Source organism: Empidonax traillii, unplaced genomic scaffold, assembly GCF_003031625.1.
Source record: "Empidonax traillii isolate 1590-97213 ecotype Southwest subspecies unplaced genomic scaffold, ASM303162v1 scaffold135:size1941959, whole genome shotgun sequence".
NCBI lineage: Eukaryota > Metazoa > Chordata > Aves > Passeriformes > Tyrannidae > Empidonax > Empidonax traillii.
In genome coordinates this window covers 1,148,092-1,170,553 of record NW_020955328.1, presented here as the reverse complement: position 1 = coordinate 1,170,553, position 22,462 = coordinate 1,148,092, and the positions used below count along the sequence as shown (strand labels likewise).

At 50.5% G+C, this 22,462-nt stretch overlaps 1 protein-coding gene across 11 annotated transcripts in view; it reads right to left on the bottom strand.

The window, feature by feature from the left end:
- MSI2 (musashi RNA binding protein 2) overlaps positions 1–22,462 on the bottom strand; it is a 219,493-nt gene that overhangs the window by 10,444 nt on the left and 186,587 nt on the right. For 3 of the 11 annotated variants that reach the window (XR_003571231.1, XM_027883871.1, XM_027883870.1), the window contains exon 11: positions 16,149–16,256. Coding sequence is in view for 7 of the 11 variants with exons in the window: in XM_027883871.1 (XP_027739672.1) it covers positions 16,149–16,256 (108 nt within the window). In the remaining 4 variants the exon portion in view is untranslated. Of the gene's footprint in view, positions 1–8,463; positions 8,475–12,456; positions 12,549–12,791; positions 14,901–16,148; positions 16,257–22,462 lie in introns of those variants that run through there. The other 8 variants (XM_027883873.1, XM_027883875.1, XM_027883876.1 and 5 more) reach the window with 5 other exon arrangements.

The following is a 22,462-nucleotide window of genomic DNA, read 5'->3' as shown; positions in this document are numbered from 1 at the left end:
AGCACACAGAGCCTGGTCCCCCCCACACCCCTGGGGCCTCACGGTGTCCCCACCGCGGGCAGCCCCGAGACACGAACGGCCAACATGGGCAGCGGCGCCCAAACCACCAGGCACCCAACCCCATCCCCTCCAGCACCAGCCTTCCAGGCTGAACCAGCACTTCTTCAGCCTTTTCCTCTGGCTGCAACTTCCCACCATCTTCATTAAACACTGCAGTGGGTTAGAAAGCCTGCAGCCTGCACTGTCCCTCCCCACAGGGTCGGACTGGCCCGGGGTTTTCCTGGGCATGGGAGCCAACCCAGGAGCGAGCCCCGTGCTCTGGCTCTGCCAGCACTGCCCACGGGCTGTGGTGGGCTCAGCCTGACCTGCTGTGGAGCCACCGCCCGTCCTGCCCTGGCCCCTTCCCCTGCAGCGCCCGCCCAAGGGGTCCCCGCTTTTCAAATGGATGAATTAACTGGTCAAAAAAAAGGCCACCCTGCAGTTGGTGGCTTTGTGGTGACAGGAAAGCCAATTTTACAAAATAAACGATTCACTGCAGCTCTGAACCGGTAGCAGGGGAGGGTAAGTAGGACATCTAAGCTAGCAAGTTAAAAGAAATAAGGCATCAGAGAGTAAACAGATTTTGGACTTTGCTGGCAAACAAAGTGCCTTTTTTATTATTAAAGATTAAATGTCAAGATAACATTTGGCCTTCTCACTCGTGAAGAAAAATATCCAGCTGATGTTCCAAAGCCCTTTATTACTAGAAGCCAGCACTTTTCCCTTTTTTCCTCCTTCTGGTTCAATAAAACGGATGTGAATTTTCCTGCCAAGTCACACAGAAAACCCAGTCGGCCTGTCTGAGCGACAGCAGGAGCACAGCAGTGGGACACTGCACAGAGAGGGGGATCCTGCTGGTAAAACACTCCTGCAAACCCCGTGGCAGCACCAGGGAAGGCCATCACCACCACCCTGGGGCATGGGCAGGGACAGACAGACAGACATCACTGTGGCACCCAGAGGGACAGGGCTGTGCCACTGACCCGTGACCACAGAGCCATGCAGGGTGACAAGGGGCACACCTGTGTGTCCTGAGACCTTGGGAAGAGCAAACAGAGACTGAGGAGCCAGAGAAATGCTCTGCCCCTCCACTCTCATTGGCCCCTCTAGGATTGGAAATGCCGTTTTCACACCTGCAGGAAGACCTGGCACTGGGTTATTCAAAGTCCTGACTGCAGGTAGGTAACGTAAGAAAAAGGTAATTTTTCCATCTACTGACCCTGGGTTGAATGTTCCACGCTGCTCACAGGAGTGGCCATGGAAAACAGGCACGGCAAAGGCTGCTCCACCACCCAGCAAGTGCTGTGCAGAGGCTGGGATGCCCTGGCACTGCTCCAATGTGATGCCTGAAAAACTCTACAGAAAGGGCTGGAAGCTTTTCCAGAGCTAACATTTCACTCCAGATCCAATAAATGAAACAGAAAGCTCCCAGAATCAGCGGGAGGCTCAGCACGCCTCAGAAAGCCACATTCTAATGATTCGCTCAGCCATGGTTGGTTGCTAAATATTTGTCTTCTTCCAAGAGCTCAGGTGAGCTCACATGGAGCAACAGGCACTTTTACCACTGCTGGGAAACAACAGCAAAGGGGACCTTGAACAACTTCCCCAACACACAAATCCTGACGTTTTTCTTGTAAGAAACACCTGGAAACGAGTTTGTTTTACACAAACCTGGAACAATATGAGACTCAAAGGAAGAAATAAAAAATGCCTGAAATCCTCCAGACACTGCTTCAGCAAGAAGAGTTAAGACTTTGTGGAGATGTGTCATGACATTATGACATTATGACAAAGCTGTGAGGAGGCAGGAGCTGTGCAAGTGCCATGGCTGCTGTGAGCTGTGGAATCACAGAGCACTAACATGAACTCCTTGCAGGCTGGAAGGAATTGGAGACTTTCCCCTGGCCACTGACAACTCATGGCAAGAAAAGCATTCAGGGCAGACATCTGGAAGTTCATTGCTGAAGAACTCTCAGGGGACTGTGCTGCCCCAGGAGAGGAGGGAACCACTGACTGTACCCTGATGCCAGTCAGTGTGGGCCTGACCTGCTGCCTGGTCCCAGCAGAGGCACCGGCCGAGCTGACCACCAGACTGATTCAGCACTGCCTGGGGGCTGGTAGGGCCATCTCTTCCCCTTGCAAGGACTGCCAGCACTCAGGAAATCCTGGCAAAGAACCCATTTCCAACATGCCCTGAAAGGTTCCAGTCCCATTTCCCAACCGATTGCTCAGGAAGCAATCCTGCACCAGGTGACTTCACAGCTCCGAGGCTGTGGTTAAGTGCCTCCAGCTCAAAGGCTTCCTCTACGCATAATTTGCAATCCCAAGTGTCCCCTGGAAGCCCTGTGATAGATCAAGGTCAGGAGAGATGTGGAAAAGATTAGATGTGTCTGTAAGTCACAGCCAACCACCTTTCATCTTCAGCCCCAGTGATCCTCCATCCTCTGGGCTACAGAAGCTCCTTCCTATGCCGATGGAGATCAAGGGCCAGCAGTCAGGAGCTGTGGCAGTGATGGGAACAGGGCAGTATAATGTCTTGCTCGCTTCACTTTGAATTTGCTGTGGTTTCTTACAGAAAAGGCTCTGAGCCAGTGAATTTTGATCAGCAGGTGAACGTTTGCCTGCAGGCCAGAGGGACAGGGAGCCTCGGGCTTATTCTGCCCAGTGTCACGGTGCCTGGGGGAGTGCTGAAAAGCAGCCAGGGAAAGTAAGATGGGGCACAGAACATTATAAAAAATGCAGCTCCACAAAGCAGCCCCAGAACAGGCTTTTTTTTTAATGCCATGTGTTGGTGCTGGTGGAGTTGGGAGCTGCTGTGCAGGGCTGGCACAGTAAGAGCTGGACCTCTCCAGGCAGTGTGGCTGCTTTACCATCGACTCCTCCTGTGTGCTGCAGCAGAGCCGTCTTTACCCACACCTGACACGCGTGTAAGATGATTTTCAGTGCTCAGGCAACAAGTGAGTCATGTCAAGGAGCCAAGAGCTGGACCCCCAAAGAGCCTGGCAGCCCAGGCTGGGGCAGGGGCAGGGGCAGGAGGCTCAGGGCTGGGCGCAGGGATGTGCAGCCAGAGCCTTCTCCTGCAAACTGCCACGTTAACACAGACCCTGCTCACACGTTAATCCGTGTTCTGCAAGAAAGGTCATCACCGAAAGATGAACTCTCTCTCAATGAACTCTTGAGAAATCGCTAAGTCAGGGTTCCTGCTGACATTTGCCTTACGAGCAGCGCGTTACACTAACGAGGATCCCGATGCCACGGGGGTGGAGAGGGCAGCTGGGCAAAGCACAACCAGCTGGATGCTGGAATCCCACCCAAACAGACTCCATTCAGCACGAATGATGAAGGGAAAGAGGGAGGGGAAAGGAGAAGAAACGTGAGGACTTTGACATTACTGTCCTACAAGGGGGACTCACACAGTACCAGGCTGACAGTCAGGCCCTTCGGGACTACTAAATGAGACCACTAAAATAAGCTGTAGTTCAAAGGAAACCAACCAGGGGAAATAGGGACAGAGGAGACAGACACTGCATGGGGATCACTGTCCCCTGCACACAGCCCACCTGGAGCCTTGGGTGACACTCCTTCCTCTCCTACAGCACCAAAACCCAAAGACAAACACCATTATGGGGGAGTAATAACAAATATGAGTATTTCAGAAAAAAAAAGATGAGGAAGGGTGCAGAACGTGGTTGGAGAAATGTGTGGCTGCCTTCCCTGTCCCCGTGCAGGCAAGGAAATCCTCAAGTGGGAAAGAAACCACCACGATTTACCGAATTTCCTCTCTGAGCAGAGGCAGGGTATTCAGGATGAGATATAGCACCCTGTTACCACAGCCAGAAATACAGTTTGCACTTGAGAAAGGAGCTGAGAGCAGAACAGAGCTGGCTGGAGCTGCCCCAGCTTCTCCCCATCCACAGGCACCCACATCCCTGCCTTCAGCCTGCAGAGGGGCAGTGGTGGGCTCGGCAGTGCCAGGTTAAAGTTGGACTCGGTGATCTTAGAGGACTTTTCCAATCTAAATGATTGTATGATTCTATGATTCTCATCAGAAATTCATTTTTCATCTCATGCCAAGCATAACTGCACACCCAGTGCTGGTCATCTCCAGCTCCTCTTCTCCTCCAAGATCGTCCTCACTCCTGCCTTGTCCCACCATCTCCAGGGTGGATTCCTGCACAGACAGGCTTCTTCACCACTTGTTGATCCAGCGCTCTAATTTCTGGATGACTCTCTCATCTACCATAAACAGCCACGCACAATTTGGCAGGCATTTCTACCATCAGTGTTTATGATAATAACTAAACGTGCTTGAAAGCAGCAGGAAATTTTCAATATAACTATCATTAAGACAAAATGCTTTAAATCAAAGCCATTACCCACCACCAAGACTCAAAGCTCACAAGATTAGGCTGTTTTTCTATCTTTATGAAAAATTCATAGAACATGCTGCAAACATCTTCTTCCAGCTTGGAGGAGTAAATGATATAATAACATCGAAGGCTGCCATCAGGGGTGGGAGCAGGCAGGGGATGGGGGGCAGGGGACTGAGCAGCCCAGCTGAGGCAGGGACTGCCTCACAGTCTGGTGGCATTTCACTTCCAAGCCAGGCTGGAGCAACCTGATGTAGTGGAAAGTGTCTCTGCCCACGGCAGGGGGTTTGGACTAGGGGGCCTTTAAGGTCCCTTCCAACCTAATACCTTCCAGGATTCCACAATTCTATAGATTTGAGTGACGGGTCCACTTACTGCTGGATTTTAAGAGAAGACTGTCACAGAAGGAATATCACCTGTTCCCAAGCGTTCCAGCCTGCTCTGCTGCCTTTGCAACCATCCAAGCACAGCCACAGCAGAGGACATTAGAGCAAACCCACGGTGAGTGGTCCAGGGAGGATCACACCTTCCCTGGGGATCCCACGTGTCCTGGAGCGTGAGCACCAACGGCCACATGCATGGCTAACAGACCAGCACTCCCAGCATGAGGCTGATACTTTAAATAACCAGCAGAACTTCAGCACTGCATGCAAATCTTACATCATTAGTGCTTAGAGCCTTATAAAATATAATCAGCAGCACTGCACCCATGCTACAGATCGCCTGGCCAAAGCTAATTCTTTGTGCACTCAGGGCTGAAGTTAATGGGACCTTGTACCTTGCTTTTCAGAGCTGCTAACAACCAGCATGTGATTTACTAGGGACTGGATGTACAAATTAACGCCAGTCTGAAATAAGATGTTGGTGCTCCTGGTTCTTGGTGGCCTGTTCAGGCTGCAAGAGCACACTGGCACAGCACTGAGAATTAAGTGCTCTTTTTTTCCTACACCAATCCCCTCACATACAGCTCCAAACCCCTTCATTTGTGGTCAGGTTGAGCCATTGGAGGCATTGCTTTCTTGTGTCTGAGCTTTTACAGAGCGCTGGTTTCTGTCGGAGGCAGCACGCAGCACACCTGGAACTCAGATCAATGCTCCAGCTCACAAATGTCTCAGAAATAATGAGCTGGAAACACACAGATATTCTAGAGAATAACAAGGTACAAACAGCTCCCAACTTGCTGAAAGAGAAGGTGGGAGACAAACCAGAAAAACAAATAACCCCGGTGTCACAATGAGAGGTGCTGGGTATCACATCTCTCATGGAGACCTGCAAGGCACATCCCTCTGCTCCTGCTCTTACCAAGCAGACTTGAAAAGCAAACTCCTCTCTGTAAGAACCCTGTGGCAGACGCAGCTCCTCTGCAAGTGTGAAGAGCTACAGATATTTTACTTATGACAGTTGTTTCAGTCCTGACTCTGGAAAATCAAACGCGAGCTCTGTGCCTTCCCTGTCACCCCGACACGCTCTGTAACGGGGAGCAGCCAGGCTGCCCCAGGTTATCCCTCCCCTGCAGCTACATTGGCCCTGCAGGGAAAAAGGAAAATAAAACAACTGTCGGGCTCATCAGCAAAATAAGTGGTGATGAGGCCGAGAGACACCAAGATCTGCCCTAACAAGGTACTATTTGTACGTTATTTTCTAGCTGCAGTCACACTTTCAAAGGTTGTTCTGCCTCTGCAGCCCCTTTGGAAACGGTTTCACACATCAAAACATGGCAGGGTAACGACAGCAAGCAGCGGGTGGTGAGCGCGCTCCTGCTCGGCAATTACCGCTGGAAGTGAGTGGGAACCGGGAGGGAGGGCTGAGTGCTGCCCACCCGTCCTCCAGCTGGGCACAGGGTGTGATAATGGCACCTGGGATCCTGTGGCAACTGCTCCTGCTGCAGCCCCCGTGTCCCCCTGCCCTGGGACAGCACGGGGGCTGCTCCTCCTGCCCCAGCCCCGGTGCCGGGCAGAGCCACGGGCACACAGACCAAGGGCTGAACTGCCTCAGGTGAGCGGAAAGCAAGATCTGGGCAGCTTCCACAAGCTTGGGCAAGCTCAAAATTCACCTGGTACAGATGTTTTACAAACCCACTGCTGCCTCTCCTGTGCACGTGAGACCCTGCTTCTACTAAATCCTGCACTTCACCCACCCGAGGCACCAGCCACATCTGGTGGCTGCTGATGTGCATCAATTCACAGAAGAAAAGACACGAAAATTCAACTCATTGAAGCCCAGCTGTTCTAATTCCTGCAGTTATGCAGCAGGACAAATAACTGTGCTTCGCAGCTCGGCTGTAATTTTTGCCAACAATCAATATTTATCGCCCGGTCCCATTTTCCATCCCGCACGTCAGCGGAGTCGCTCGCGCCGGGCCAAGTGCAACACGGAGGCCACACAAAGCTTCGCTTGTAGGAGCTGCAATCAGGGAGCCAGCTCTTGTCACAGCCTTACAAAAGGATTTCCTCTCAAGCGGCTCATCTTTAATCATTATAAAAGCACAGAAGTTTAATCCATTTTTGATGTAAGCGCTAATAGCTTTGTGTCCTTGAAGTTCAAAGTGGTCTTCGTGCATGTCGCTAATTAGCCGAGCAAGCAGCCATTCAGCTTCCTCTCATGTTTCTAATTAGATCCTTAACAACAAACAAATGTCGACCTTACAAAGGCTCTGCTACGATTCCCTCCATTAGTTAAACAGTTTGGGAGGGACGTGGTTCTGTGTGTCCACAGCCCCCCCAGCACAGCACTCGGGGTTCTGGGATGGGATACTGAACCATTGGAGAGGCTCTGCCTCCCTGACAGCGTTTTCCAGGGGTGCTGAGCACCCAAGGGATGCAGGGAAGGCGTGACCCCCCAGGGTCCCTGCTCTGCTCTGCTGTCTCTCTCTGCCTGCACAGGATGCTCGTTGGCTGTGCTGGGACACACATATAAACCACAGGGGCAAATAAACACTGTCAAATCATGTTCCTAACTGGTTACTCTACCAATTTAACTGCTTTTACAGTTAATTTAAAATCTAACGTGCTTAATGTTTACATACTTCATAAAATCTCAGAACAGTTTGGGTTGGAAGAGACCTTAAAGATCTTACTGTACCAACCCCCTGCCACAGGCAGGGACACTTTGCACTGGCCCAGGTTGCTCCAAGCCCTGTCCAACCTGTCCTTGGACACGTTCAGGGATGGGGCAGCCACAGCTTGTCTGGGCAACCACGCTCACAGTAAAAACTTCTTGCTAATATCCAGTCTAAACCTCCTCTCTTCCTCTTCACATCAAATGCCCGGGAGCGTTTCCTTCCACTCTTTTTCTGTTGATCCGTGTTTATAACGTGCTGTATTGGAGCTGGTACAGCAGCACCACGCTCATCCTTGCCTGTGCTTGGGTTTCTGGGCAAGTTTCTTGCTCCAGCCCTGGCATTTATCCAGGGGGATGAATGAAGAGCTGTCTGCACCAGGAGCCGCTGCCGCCGTGTCCCCCCACACCCCCCGTGCGCTGCAGGCGCTCGCTGTGCCACAGGCTCTGACCCAAACGCTGTACCTGCTGCCCCTGCCTGCACGTGAAGCTTTAACACTTATTATCACCCATCCAACCGGCAAATAAGAGCTAAAGCTTGGATGCTGGGATAACACAGACCCCTCTCCAGCCACTTCTCTGTTTCAAAGGAAGGCAGAGCCGAGCCAGGCGATGCCAAGGACCGTGAAAGCTGCTGTTACTTTTACCATGGGCAACCACATCTGCATTAATTGTTTACCACAGCCCGGACAGGTCTTTTATTAATATTAATGAGTAAGACGGAACAAAAGGCCCCTTTATTTTTAGCCTACTCTAATTGCGTAGTAATTACTCATCTACAAAACAAATGAGCCGAACTCCATTGCCATAGCAACAGCAACTCCAGCCTCCCACTGTACCACATTAACTGGCTATCACTCCTGTAATTTGAAATTGAAGCCTTTTCTACAATAACAGACAATACAGGAGGAAAATTAAACCAAAACTAGGTCTTTGTTTTGCTGCATGATTTAAGTCGTGGTAGCAGGAGGGCATTGCCTGGGGGGCACCTTCCTGCTGCTGCTGGCCCTGATGGGCTGGGGGGATGCTGGGGAGCACAGAGGGGTAATCCAGCTAACAGGTGAGGAATCCAGCCTGCAAACCCCCAGTCCTGTGCAAACACCCTCCCCTGTGGGAGAGTCTGCACTGGGCACCTGCACAGGGAGGGGTCTGGGCACCCAGAGCAGACCTGTCTGGACAGATGAGTGCCAGGGCAGAGCGAGGGATCCTCCATGGCATGTGCAGCAGGTAATAACATCCCCCTAAAGGACAACCTGAGCTCACCAAAGAGGAAACACTGCAAGAAGCTGCTGCCCACCACAAGGTGCCTGCAGGAGAGCTGATGGCACCAGCTCTGCTGTTGGCAGCTGACACCCCAGCCCTCAGCAGGGCACAGACACCTCAGAGTCCTCCTGGCACAGAGCTCTGGGCTCTTCTAACTACCAAGAAATAACCGTAAGAGCCCCAGCTGTGCGGGTTTATTATTTTTAAATAGCTCAGGTTTATATACCTGCAGACCCACTTTGCATTCCCTGGCAACTCCTAACCCACTGCACTCCTTGAGCTCACACGGAGCCAGATGCACACTAACATCTGCTGTGAGGAAAAACTCCTCTGCCCCTTTGGCAGTTTTCTTTTTCAGAAAGGAGAGAGGGGGAAAAAAAATCACTGTAATTACGTATTTACTTTTAAAGTATTTGGGGAGAGAATCAGCATGAAAATAGTGATGGTACTAGGTCAGTACAACGTGCTGCCTCCCAGTTGTTCCACTAACAGGTAACAGCCCGTGCCTGCTGCCAGAGAGGTAAGTTACCCTCAGCTCTGGCAGTATTTTACCTATTTAGGGGTTAAAATGCATGAGACATGATCCTGTGCTCGAGGATCTCATTTCACTGGAGCGCTCGTGCTGAAACACTTCAAACCCTGCAGCGACTCGGCTGCATCTCGCGTGGAACAAAGTCTGATTACAACAGCCCAGAACTCTGTCCCTCCACATCCACTGGGAGAAAGGGTATGAAACACAGCTAATTGGCTGTGGCAGGGCTTTGGAAGCTACCAAAGCTCTGTCACCAGTGAACCAGACTCCGCACTGGCAACCAGCCCGCCCACGGCACGAGGCAGGGGCCACGTCATCACCACTCCAAGTGTCAAGAGCAGCAGCAGGGACAGTAGGATCATAGAATCAAGGAACAGTCTGGGTTGGAAGGGATCTTAAAGATCATCCAGTTCCAACCCCCTGCCAAGGGCAGGGACACCTTCCACTATCCCAGCTCGCTCCAAGCCACGTCCAACCTGACCCTGGACACTTCAAGGGATGAGGCAGCCACAGCTTCTCTGTGCAACCTGTACTAGAGCCTCACCATGCTCACAGGGAAGAACTTCTTCCTAAATGAAACAGCTCTGGATGAGCTCTCTGTGGATTGTTCTGCCATGGAAAATAATTCTCTCAATGGAAAGGACTGTTAAAAGTTACCCGCTAAATTCATTACAGATTAACTTCAACTGCACTTCAGAGGTGGTCACTAATTGCACTGGAGATGATTTATCAAGTGCACAAGATTTTCTATTACAAAATTATTGATCAAAGCTGATGTATTTTAACCTCAATAGACTTCAGCCCGGTGTCCTGTCAAACACCCACCGCTGGAGCCTCCACTCTGGAAAAGACCTGTGGAGTTCCACCCTGGACCAGCACAGCACTTCTGAACCAAAGAGAAATGACTCCCCTTTCATTACTGTTATTCTTTTAATTTGGGGTAGTAGTCAGAAAATAACTGTAGTGCTCCCAGTGTTGTCAGTAATGAGGTTAAAACCACTTAGAGGAATTTGGCTCCTCCTGAGTGCATTCAGCCCCCGGGGCCGCTCTGTGCAGAGTCTGGCTGCTGGAATTCCCGTTTAAACCAGGATTTTGTCCTTGTGCCCACCCTCCCTGGAGGCCCTAAGGTGTGGGGTCCCTGCCTGGCTGCCCGCCATGCTCCCCAGCACAGGCTCTCTCTGCCAGGGAGATAAGCAGAGGATAAAATCCGATGCAGCCATTAATTTCCCGATGCATCACCCGCCGGGCTCTGTCACATAATTACTGGCGGTTCCAGCAGAGTGAGAAATTCCAACCCTTGCTGCTCCCAAGTGGTCCACTTGTTAGGTTTTGGCTTTTGAGATTACATAGCTCGGATTAAACTTTATGTACTTTTATAGAGGAGAATAAAAAAGGGAGAGCAGTTCCATCAGAGCCACCGTGCCACAAGGGAGCCCTCCCAACGGGCTGTATAAATCCCAGACTGGTTCATCGCTGGATCTTTGAAATGCTCCCCCTGATATCTCCACGAGCCGGTGGCGGCTCCCGTCTCCTGCACACACAGACCAAGCACTGCCCCCCTTCTCATGGCCATAATTTGCTGAACTATGAGTAGATCAAACTTTAGAGCACCTTCCTTAAGCGCCAGACAAGGTTTCCTCAACCCCATGCAATTTGTCGCTCTGCTGACTTTCAGCTGAACTCCTCACTTCATCATGTGCATTAAACAGTGGGTCCCCCCCATTTCCCTGGAAGATTGAGATCCAAAGGGGACATTATCCCTCTCCCTTGACACACGAGTGTTCAGCACCCTGGCAGTACCAGGGGTGGCTCAGCTTGCCCTGCACCACATCAGCCCCATCCCAGGGCTTGTTTGCTTGATTTACTCGACATTCTATTAGAGGTAAGGAGCGGATACAAAGCCTTAATTACATTTGCAAAGCCCTCTCTGGATATTTTATCCCCCTGGAAAGCGCTGGCTGCTGTAAGGGCATTAATGACTGCACGGCTCTGCCCAGCAGAGCAGGAGATGCTCCCGCCCAGCACCACTGCTTTTGGGGTGCAGGGAGGGGAAAAGGGGTGACCATCCTGGACAGGAGTTTTTCTACACCATCTGCTAAATTTACATGGTCTCTGAATTGTCAAAGTTTAGCACAGAAACCCCAGGCAGGAGAAGCAAAGCCACTGCTGGCTCATGGCACAGAGGATGAACTTGCCTCGAACTCCTCATGCTGATATTTATGAAATGTTAAATCTTCATTTAAAAACGTTCCCTTAAGCTGGGTGACATGGCAATGAGTACGACCCATCACTAGCTCAGAGTCTCTGTTGCATAATAAGATTTAAGGTTTATGACCTACAAACAATCACTCGGTGGCTCAGGACAGGCTGCAGGGAGCCGCCTCACACACACGGAATTATCTGGGTTCCCAAATGGAGTGATTTGCGTGTGGCACATCTGGTCTATGAGTCTATGGGCTAATATGGACGAGTAACAGGCTGATGGAGAAACCATGATCGTAAAATGATTTAAAAAATATCTCGAGTTCTTTTGGATACAAAACAAAAATAGGAGAATATAGTTATAGCCAGTGTTTTAATTCCTAGGGGGGGGTTAATTTGAAAAAAAAAATAAAAAATAAAAAAGTAAAGGCAATTTTACTATCAGCAGAACAGCACGTGCGGGTTCTTGTTCGGAGGGTGTAGGTTGCCTACAGCCGGCTTCAATTTATACTTCCAGATAATGGGATTTAACGAATAGGGCACTATGGATCCAAGCCTTTAGCAGCTCTCTGCTGTATTATCCCTACGCTTTCAGTGAGACCGAGGCTCTGCTTTTATCTGCCACGCTCGTTCGCGTTGATGGTGCCTATAATATCAACTCGACAATGCATGTTCTACAACTACATCTACTGCTACCAGTACGACTACTACAGTGCATGCATTTAGTTCAGTCCCACAGATACATACACTCTAAGAACAGGCAAGGGGAGATGTGAAATGTTTTACGGGACGACAGGTGTTTTGTTTTTTAAGTAAGGGAAATTAATAAAAAACATCAAAAGAAAGAAAGTGTACAAAAAAATAGAGACATTTCTCAAGAGTTGATATGAGTCGTTTCTTGAACCGTTTCGTCCGAACAAGCAAAAAACATGCAACCAGCTGCTACTAACAAGAAGCTGGACACTGAGAGAGGATTAATAGGTGTGGACAAACCTTCCCGCTGAGAGCGCTCAGAAGAGTGTTTGAGAGGAGGTGTGCACGTCCGAGTGTAAGAGAGGCCGGAAAGTTTGCCTCAGAGACACCCTCTCTCACAGCAGCCCCAACCAAGCAAGAGAGAAAACAACAAAACATAACTGCTCACACTCACCATCAAGGTCAGTAGCTCACGTTACGAGATTTGTTATTGCTGGCAAGTATAAAGTCCAGTAAGGGGTTGTTGGGGCGTGGGGCTCAAAGGCAGCACTGGCAAGCCAGGACTGGGGCCCAAAATCCAGATGTGCCAGGGGTGTTGGGGTGGGGGAGCGGCTCCTGGTGCCGTGGCACCGCACTGCTCGGCGGGCAAAGCGTGCCCGGGGGAGCTGGCACCGCTCACCTGGGACAGGGCTGGACTGCAGGGGGCCTTATGGGTTTTGTCTCCAGTCCTCAGGGAGGAATAGTTGGTGGCAACAGGTCGGGAACTGGAAAAATCTCGGACTTGCTAATGAACCAAAGAGGAAGGAACAAAAAAAACCTCTCCTGCCAAATTTCCCTTGTCTCGCTCTCCTGCCAGATGAACCCCTTCCATGTCAAATGCAAGAGAAAAATGTGCCCCCCCCATGACTGTATTTTAAAAAAAGCGTTTACACGACAAAAATGTTTTACACGTAAAATATGTCAGGTGGATTCAAAAGAAACGTGACATTGATAGTGAAGTTGTCTAGGAGGAGTTTGCAGCATTCAGACTTTTTAACTTTGCTCGTTTTCCATGGCTCAGGTCCCAATTCATTAAAAAAAATACAAGAATGGGTGAGGTTGTCAAAAGCAGCAGAGGGGCTGGGCAGCACAGTCCCACCCGGAGCCAAGGGATGTGGCCAGACCTGTGTCTGCTCGAGGGACCTTGGCTATCGCCTCATCACCAGGATGTTGACTGGGGCCGTGATTTATGGAGAGCAGCACTGCTGTGCTCACCCTGCCGGCACACGAGCAGCTACACGGGATGTGAATTTACGGGTGGCACTGAGCACGAGGAGAGGGACACGTCCCTGTCTGCTGGCTGTAGGACAGAACTGCAGTGACAGATAAAAGAACTTGTTTATCTAGCCAGGTCAGCTGGTGACACGTGGAAAGGAAGGGGCAAAGGAGGGGAAGACCGGGCAGCACAGAACCAGGGCCGGGCACTGCCCCCAGCAGGCTCCTTCTGTTGGCTGAGCAAACGTGCAGGTGACCCAAGAGATGAAGCATCAACTCGGGAGAAACCAAGGTGGCCAGTGCTCAGGGGCTTGGAGTGAGAGGGGTGCAGCGTCCCTGGGAGACCAAGATGTGCAGCTGAAGGTGGATGCTCTCTGTGGGCACTCAGTCTCAGTGCTGGCAGTGATGCCAGGAAGGAGGGGAAGAGCCGGCAGGACAGGGCCGGAGAGCAGAGAAGGTCAATTTTGGGTGAGCTGGTGAGGCTGGAGCGCTGCCGAAGGAGCTGCAGTGATGGGGACTCTGATGACGTGGATTGTCATCAGTGCTTTCCAGGAACCTCCTGGCCTGTCTGCTCTGTGACAGGGGCAGCTCCAGCAGCCCTGGGCAGAGCCCTCCCCAGCAAGCCAGGGGTGGTGGGATGCGCCTGCCTGGCTGTTTTCCAGCTCCTTCCTATTTCCTGGCAGAAAGGGCCAGTTAGGGCCAGCTGTGCCATGCTCTGTGCTTTGGATCAGGCACACGTGAAGGAGCGCTGTGCGAATTTGTGAAGGAAAAAGAAAAACCCAACTGAAAAGGAAAGAGGAAAAAAAAAAAAAACCCCACCATTTTTCTTGTAATGAATCGGGCCCGCACACTGCAGCGCAAGATCGATCGGACTCCACTGCTCCTGGATACAATTCACTACCATTGCTGATGGAGTGGCAAACCCAGGATGTCCCTTCCGAAACCGGCTTTGGATGGAGATGACTCTACGGAAAAGCCCACCGTTCCCAGAGCACAGTTTGGTGTAGATGTGAGTGGCCGTGGGGCCGGTGACAAACCCACCTTCCTCCTTGAGACCTCGGGGCTGGGGAGGGACAGGGGCTCTTTGGATTCAGTTTTGGGGTTTTGCCAGTTTTGTGCACACAGGCAATTTTGAGGCTTGAAAAGACATTTCCAAACACCATACTGCTCTTTAAACTTGCCAGAAAGGGTGTTGTTAATTTAGGGTTAGATTTAGTTTCGTATTGCAAGTTCAAATCAAAAAAACAAAAAAAACTGAAAAAACAAAACAGAAAACCCAACAAAAGAGAAACCAAAAAACACTCAAATTAAAGACAAATGATTTTCAGGCACAGAATTGATCAATGCTCAGTTCAGTTGTAATGGGCACCAAAAGCACTCCGATTAAAAAAAATAATCATAATAATCAGGGAAGCAACGTTAATCGAGCCAAACCCTCTGTGCCTTGCTAAGGGGCAACTCACCAGGTCTGTTTGCACGTAAAACAAAACCTGAAGGGCAAAACATGAGGAAGAGGCAGAAACAATGAGGTCTGTTTTCCTGGAAGCGTATGCAAAAGCAATATCTTGTTTTTCATTTGGGTTCTTTTTTTTCTCTTTGGGTTTGTTTTTCCCCCTCTGTGACGGGGCAGTAGGAGAAGCCGGGAGATGGGGGATCCCCACAACCAGGCTGGCAAGTCACCCCTTAGGCGCTCTCTACATGCCACAAGATGGAACTGGTACAGAGAGTCCTTTGTAGCCTGCAAGCAGTGCCAGTTTGCATGGAACGGAGTTCTCCTGGTGTCTTTCTTTGGCCTCCATGGCATTGGGCTCGCGCTCGACACACCTGGGCCTGCGCCCTCCTCCTAACCCCTCACGCAGCCGTGGCTTTTCGGGAAGAGCCTCCTTAACCCACCGGCACTGCCAGAAAAGTCACTGAGAACCCCCAGCTCAGCCAGGAGTGAGCTGGAAGCGCTGCCAGCGCCGTGTCCTCCCCGCGGACGCTGGGGCAGAGGACACCGCGCTGGCAGCGGCTCCATCCTGGCCCCCAGCTCACTGATGGCTGCTCTGAACTCCTTGTCACCTGAGCAAAGTGCTAATTCACGTGTTTGGCAAAATTTAAACCTGAGGCAGTAACGGTAATTGGCAACGATTTATTTATTTCCCTTAAGGGGAAAGGAAATAGAAGTTTTCGGAAGGACAGAAGAAAAGCTTTGGCATTCCTCGTGGAAGCAGTGCCAATGCTGATGGCACGAGTGACACTGTCCTCAAGGGACACGGCCCCTTGCTGGGGGGACGCTCTGTGCTGGCTGTGGCAGAGGAGGTGACAGCGGCTCCAGGCACGGCGGGAGCACCCGAAGCTGCTGCCACCACCTCAACCCAACCCCAGCTTCCCAGGAGAAACCAAAACTTTTTTTCAAAAAACACAAACTAAATTTTTTTTGGGGGGGTGTCTTTTTTAGAACCTCGAATTTAAACCAAAGAAATAAAGAAACCAACACAATAAAGGAATAAAGAAAGAAACAAATCGGAATATCTACCCTGGTTTTGGCAGTTCTCACGCCAATCTCCTGCAGGTGCTCCAGCCCCCGTGGCCTCTGCTTGTAGTTTGGGTTTGGGTCGGGACTTATTACTTTTTTTTTTAAAGTAATTTTTTTTTTTTTTTTGATCTTTTGTTTTCAGGTCCCCAGGATAAGTGTGAGGAAAATCAGAGAAATGATGGAGAGCTGCAGCCACACAGAATACCGACAGAGCTTTTACCTGACCCTGCACTCTGAGGGTTTGCTCTTCCACGGGCCCCCCTACCTGATCCTCTTGCTGCCGCCACGGCCGCCGCTGCTACTGGTCCATAAGCCGCTGCCGGGAAACCTGGCCATGGAGAAAAGGAGAAGGGTAAAGAAAGAAGCCAGAGGGTACCACGAGTCTCTGCAGGGCCCAGGCTGGCCACAGTTCCCAGAGCTCGCCATCCTGGCTCTCTGTGCCCCCAGCAGGCACCGTGGTTGGGAAGAGCTGAGCCCTCGCCAGGTGCCCGCTGCCAGAGGGTCCCGGTGGCACAAATCCCTCTGGCACAGGAGGAATGGGGTGCCTGGCCATGGCACACTGCAGGGCCGAGGTGGGCAGGCTGGTGGCAGAGCCCGCAGCACTCGGCTCGTGTCTCTGTACTCCCAAACAAACGGGGTCAGCCCGCTCCACAACCGACCAGGGAATTCTCCTCCAGGTTAATTTGCAAGTGATAATAACGTGCTGGTCTATAGACAGAGCAGTAATGGAAAATATGAGGAGGTCCCCGTGTCAAGATCACAGAGTTGCTGGGATCAAGCAGAAAAAATTCAGTGGAATGTGGTTTAAAAAAGAAAGAAAGAAAGAGAGAAAAAAGCTCTTGAAAGCAAAACAGCCGCAGATCAAGGAGCTCAACGACATACCCCCTGCTCCAGGGGAGCAAGCCCTCCAGAGGAACGGAATGCTGCCAGCAAGATCGCAGATTTAATGGCTTTGCTTAATTAATATTCACAAGATCTGTCAGAGACTCTGACTTTCAATATATGTATTTTAAGGGGGCAATGGCAAAGTCCAGGTGACCTGCAAGAACCCCAAACCTTGAAGTCAACAACTCCCGAGAGGTTCCTGGCCTCTGGGAGCTCCGACTGCTCCCGCTGCCCCACAGGACAACCCTGGGGCTGGCTGCCACCATGGGACCAGCCACCTGAGTGGGCCCAGGACTCTGATCACAGCTGCTTTGCAAGGCTGAGGAACCACAGAAAAACAACTGAGGCACAGAGAAAGAGAAGAGCAAGCCAGAGAGAGCGAGCAAACCCCAGAGAGACCAGCAGGCTACAGCCTCTACCTCTACACTATTGGCCCAACTACAGCTCATCTATCAGGGCAAAGGAGCAGAGAACTAGACTAGAGTGACTTGAAACTACTTAAAACATCAATTAGAAAAAGACATACTTGCATTTAAATATGGTAATAGGGCTGTTGGGGGGAAAAAAAAATATCAGAGGTAAATGTATGCAGAGGTTCCCTGGGCTGCTGCTCCCTGTGCACCGAGCCCAGCACCAACCCTGGTCCTCAGGGCTGAGCTGAACCTGTTTGCTTGCAACTGCTACAGCTTTTGTGGGATGTGGGGAGCACATCCAGACTGGGGAATGTTACAATCAGTGTTAAACTCCCTCTTGCTGGGGGTGGAGCCATCGACCCTGGTCAGGCCCCCTGATATATGATTAGAGTTGGAGCTGGGATATCCTGGTCTGGGGAGACTTTGGAGTCAAACCAATCTCCAAAGAGCAAGGAAAGCATCTGCAGGACAAAGGCTGAGGCTCTGGGGCTTCATTCTCATGCAGAGCCATGGCTGGGCCAAGCTCCGAGCCCTCCCACTGTGGCTCCGGCAGGAGCAGAGCTGGCACCATTCCCCATCTCTCCCCCTCTGTTCCCTGCCCACCACGGCGCACGGCCCAAGAGCAGAGTCCTGAGCGTTCCCATGGCACCTTCACGACCAGCTGGCCACCCGCAAATCCCTCATTTGGAGGCTCCAGGGGCTCCCTAAACCGGCCGTAAGGGATCAGAGGAGCCGTGGATTTTCCACGGAGTAAAACGCCTCTGCCAAAACCAATCAAATACCCTTCAAATCACCAAGCATCCCCTGAGAACAGCACAAACAACAGGGCTGGAAAGTTTGTTTCTCTTGTTCAGCTGCCAGGGACGCTCAAGATCTATTTGAAATGCAGGACAAAAAGTTTTGCCATGCAAAAAGAAGAGTGAAATAACAAGGGTGGAGAAGGCGCTCCACGGAAAGAGCCCGAACAAAGGCTTCCTTATTGCATTCCAGTGGACAGATGTGTGAAAAATTAATCCCTCTGCCCCCAAAGAAAGCTTTTATCCCAATGCTGAGATAAAAGCATCTCTGCAACACGGCACTCCAAACAACTCAAGTGTGATCGGCTGCTCCGTGCGGGAACGCTGCAGGCGGAACAGCCGTGGCACCAGCTCCAGGAGCGGGAGATGGAAACAGGGATTGATTATCAAGATTGGCAAAACCCTGCTCACTGATACACTCAGAGGCTGGTTCCATCGCTGGAGGATCCCCAGATCAATCCAACGTACTGAGAGCAATCGATCCCCCCACTAAAATGCCCTTTGCCAGGCACCGCATCCATCGGCTCGCTCAGCTGGGAGCAGATTCTCTGGCACTGCTGCCGAGCCACCAATGCTGTGTGACCTCTCACCACCGTGCCAGCTCCCTGTGGTAACACGTGGCTCTTTGCTCCTGACCCTCCCAGCAGTGATAGGCAGCTGACACTGTTCCACTCTGCCTGCCAGGGATCCCAGCACGGGGCACTGCGAATACTTTCAAGAGTTGGAGCAGGGGACAAGGAGAAACTGCAGCCAGAGAGTGGAAACAGTGGCCCAGTGTCACTGGCTTGGAGGGAACTGGGTGCCAGGAATGGGTGTCTGGGCAAGAGTACCTTGAAGCCAGGCCAGGCAGGGAGTATGGCAGCTCCAGCCCCGCTCCCTCCCAGCCCTCTCAGTTCCACTGGAAAATCAAAAGGGTGGAGGGAGAGATCAATTCACTCCTCGTGTTTGTTTAAGGCACTGATTCCTGCCAGCACCATCCCTGTCCTTTGTGTACCCGCTGCTCCCAACTGCCCAGAGGAAAAAAGTTCCCAGAGGTGTTCAGGCACTGCAATTAGAAGGTATTTCACATTAAACGTTTTGCACTGGGCTCACACACTGTCCAGGAAAGCCCTGAGGATTCACAGCAATTTCATGCTCTCTCATTGCTCAGAACAAGCCAAACCCAGCGTTCCAAGTGCAATTTTTCACAGATAAATTTTCCTGCTTAATGCATCAACAGTTTCACTTTAAATACTGAAGCAGGGGGGGAAGATGGGCACATCTGGGTTAAAGGCTTTGTCCTGAGGTCCCAGATTCAGTCCATGGCTGGGTGCAGGCACCTGCCCGCTCCAGGGCCCAGGTGAGTGTGGGAGAAAGGGGATCACAGGGGGTGATCACAGCAGGCCTGGGCTGCAGCACGTGGCCCCAGCGTCTCACGCTCAGCATGGCACTGAGAGCCCAGGATTTAGCGGATTTTCCAGGGGCTTTGTGAGTAAATCTGGTGAGAACAATGCTGCCTAAGCAAAGCCAGTCTCCACGGGGGCTCAAGGGGCTCAACAGGCTCTACTCCATCTCCCACTCCAGTGGGATTGTTCCTTCTCAAATCACCGAGTTCTCCTTCCTCCAGCCTGGACGTGGCTACAAGGCAACCATGAGCGAGGGAATTAACACAAGAACCATATTCCACCCTTCCTCCACACTGTCAGGACCCCCTTTTCTTGCAGCCCTGGCCCTAAGAGAAATCACTGACTCCTTCAGCCCTGCTCTGCTCAGCCCCTGAAGATCCCAAGTATTTTGCATCCCCAAAGCACACATGACCTCGTCCTCTAAAACCAGCCAGTCAATAGGAATCATTCCAAAAAGAAGTCACAAAGATCTTACATATAAAAATACCATGCAAAGAATTCCCTCCGCTTCTGATGGCTAAAGCACTTGGGCACCTGAGGTCGCACGTTCAGACTTCAGCAATGAGCACAGGGATTTAAAGTAAGAATAAAAACGGAAGCTGAGATGCTGAAATCATCTCCTGACTTCAGAAAATAACCAAAATCATGGGACATGTACAGGGAATAAAATAAAAGCCACCATAAATCTACGATGAGGAAGCAACCCCCTTCCTCTGTGTTCATGGGGTGTTGGGAATATTCACACACATGGGCAGAGGAGCTGCAGACTGCTCCGTGTGGGGCATTTTGGGGGTCCCTGTGCATGAGGGGATTGAGGCCCCATCACCCCCAACAGTTCATCTCCTATGCTCTGGTCCCCAGAGCACTGATCCGAACACCTGCCATTCCCGAGGGTCACTTGATCTACCGGGAAAAAAGTGAGAAGGTTGGAATATGAAATCATGTGCAGGATGAGCGGGAAGAGGAGCAGGGGAGCTGATCCCCCCTTTTCAAACAGCGTTCCCAGCAGCTTTGATCAGCCCAGAAAGCTGTGTGAGGCTCAGAGCTGTCATTTCAGAGGGGTTCTCGCTCCCATTATTCTTTCCATTAGGCACTGTTATCCTCTTTGGAGGATCTTTAGGCTTCATTTCAAAAGTATCAGAGACTCAAAACCATGAAGCAGAAGAGCCTGGTAGTTTTTTTGAAGGCAGGCAGGCGTGGGTCCAATTTACCGCACAGAAATGTCGTCTTTAATGGTGAGCACACACAAGGGAAAGCTCCATCCCAAAACAATCCCTTTATGTTCAAAACCTTCATCTTCCAGGCTCTCTGTCTCACACTCCCCTTCCCTTTCTGTAAGGAAAACACAAATCAGAAAAAAAACCACAAACTGCTACTACTCCAAGCTTTAGATGAACAACTCAGTGCTTAAAATTTAGAGCAAAACAGACACCCAGAGAAATCAAACATTCCCCAGAACTAATCAAAGACTGGGGTCCTACCAAATCACTCACAACTCATTACTATGGTTTAGTAGCAATTAACTCTTTGGGATTTGACTGCAAACTCTGTGAAGTTCTTCCAAAGTCTGCAGGAACGTGGAAGCAGCGACAAGCCCTGCTTGGAATGTCATGTGCTTCCCACCAGCCAGGTCTGTCTCTGGAGAAGGGGGATGGCACCATTCACACCACAGTCAGTGCCAGGGACTGACCCCCAGGGCAAACAGGGAAGTTCCTTCCTAAGGTTTTGATCAATTCTATTAAACCTGCAGCATCTGCAAACCCGCTCCAACTCCTCTGTTGTGACAGCCCCTTTAAGTGGTTCCCCTTGTCTTTTTCCACTGTGTTACACTGAGTTGATTAAAATCCACTTCACCAGGTCAGAAAATTAGGAAACTTCAGCTAGAGCACATGACACACCTCATGACACACAGCTCATCCTGCAGCCCCCGAGTCATCCAGGGCACAGCCACACGTGTGAGGGTCTGTCCCACGCCCGACACCCCCTGGGGTCTGTTAATGATGGATGTTGTGATGAGCAAATATTTCTGCTCTGGAATTTCAAAAAAACCCAGTAAACCCCAAATACAGTCAATTTAAAATTTGGCACTTTCAATTTATGTACAGTAAGTGACCCATTTTTCAGCTGTTGCCACTCTCAGGCCGTGGGTTTTAGGATGAGAATGGTGCACTTCTGCCCAGTAATTACTGCATGCATCAGTGAGACAAAGCCCTGTTTGTCTCCAAATTATCATCCTGTGGCGTTTCAAGAGCAATAACCCCTTTTGCAGTTATTCCACCGTACTGAAAACTGGGAAACTTCTCAAAGGCAAACAGTTTGTTGTAAAATAACTATTTGTTCAAAAAAACCACAAACCAAAAAGCAAAAGCTGGCAGTTGACTTAGGTTATTTACTCTACTCTTTCTACCCTACAGCAGCTTCAAGGCTCCATTCCTGAAACGTGCCCTCTGGAAGTTGCCATCATCCAAAACTGAAACCCAGTACGTAATTGGGATTGTCCCTAATCAGCAACTGGTGAAACACAGAGAATCACGAGCTTCAAGTGAACAGAGGACAGAGAATTTCAACTGAATTTCTTCCTAAAAGCAATTAATTCTGTTCAAGATGAAGGTGCTGGCTTTGATGAAAGTATTTCATAGAATCATGAAATCCTAGAATGGTTTGGGTTGGATGGGACCTAAAAGATCATCTCGTTCTACCCCCTCATTTACCATCAATTTTTAATCAACAAGGTAAGCATAAAGTAAAAGACTGCTGCAGGGGAGGAAATACCTGGGAGCTCACTGGCCCCAAGCTGCCTCACAGCACAGCAGCTCTGAATTTCTGCATTTCAGTCACCTGCTGCTGGATGAACAAGGGCAGGTTAGATGGAACCACATTAAGGCACCTATTTAAAGTTCAGCAACGTGGCACTGATTTGCTTCAAGCCTCATTTCAGTTGCTCTGATGGTAAGGAAAATGAGCTATTTGGTTAAGCTGCTTGCTTCAGTTTTTATGAATGACTTAAACTATCTGGGGAAGTATTATTTAAAGACAGGTCCTTGATGATGAACA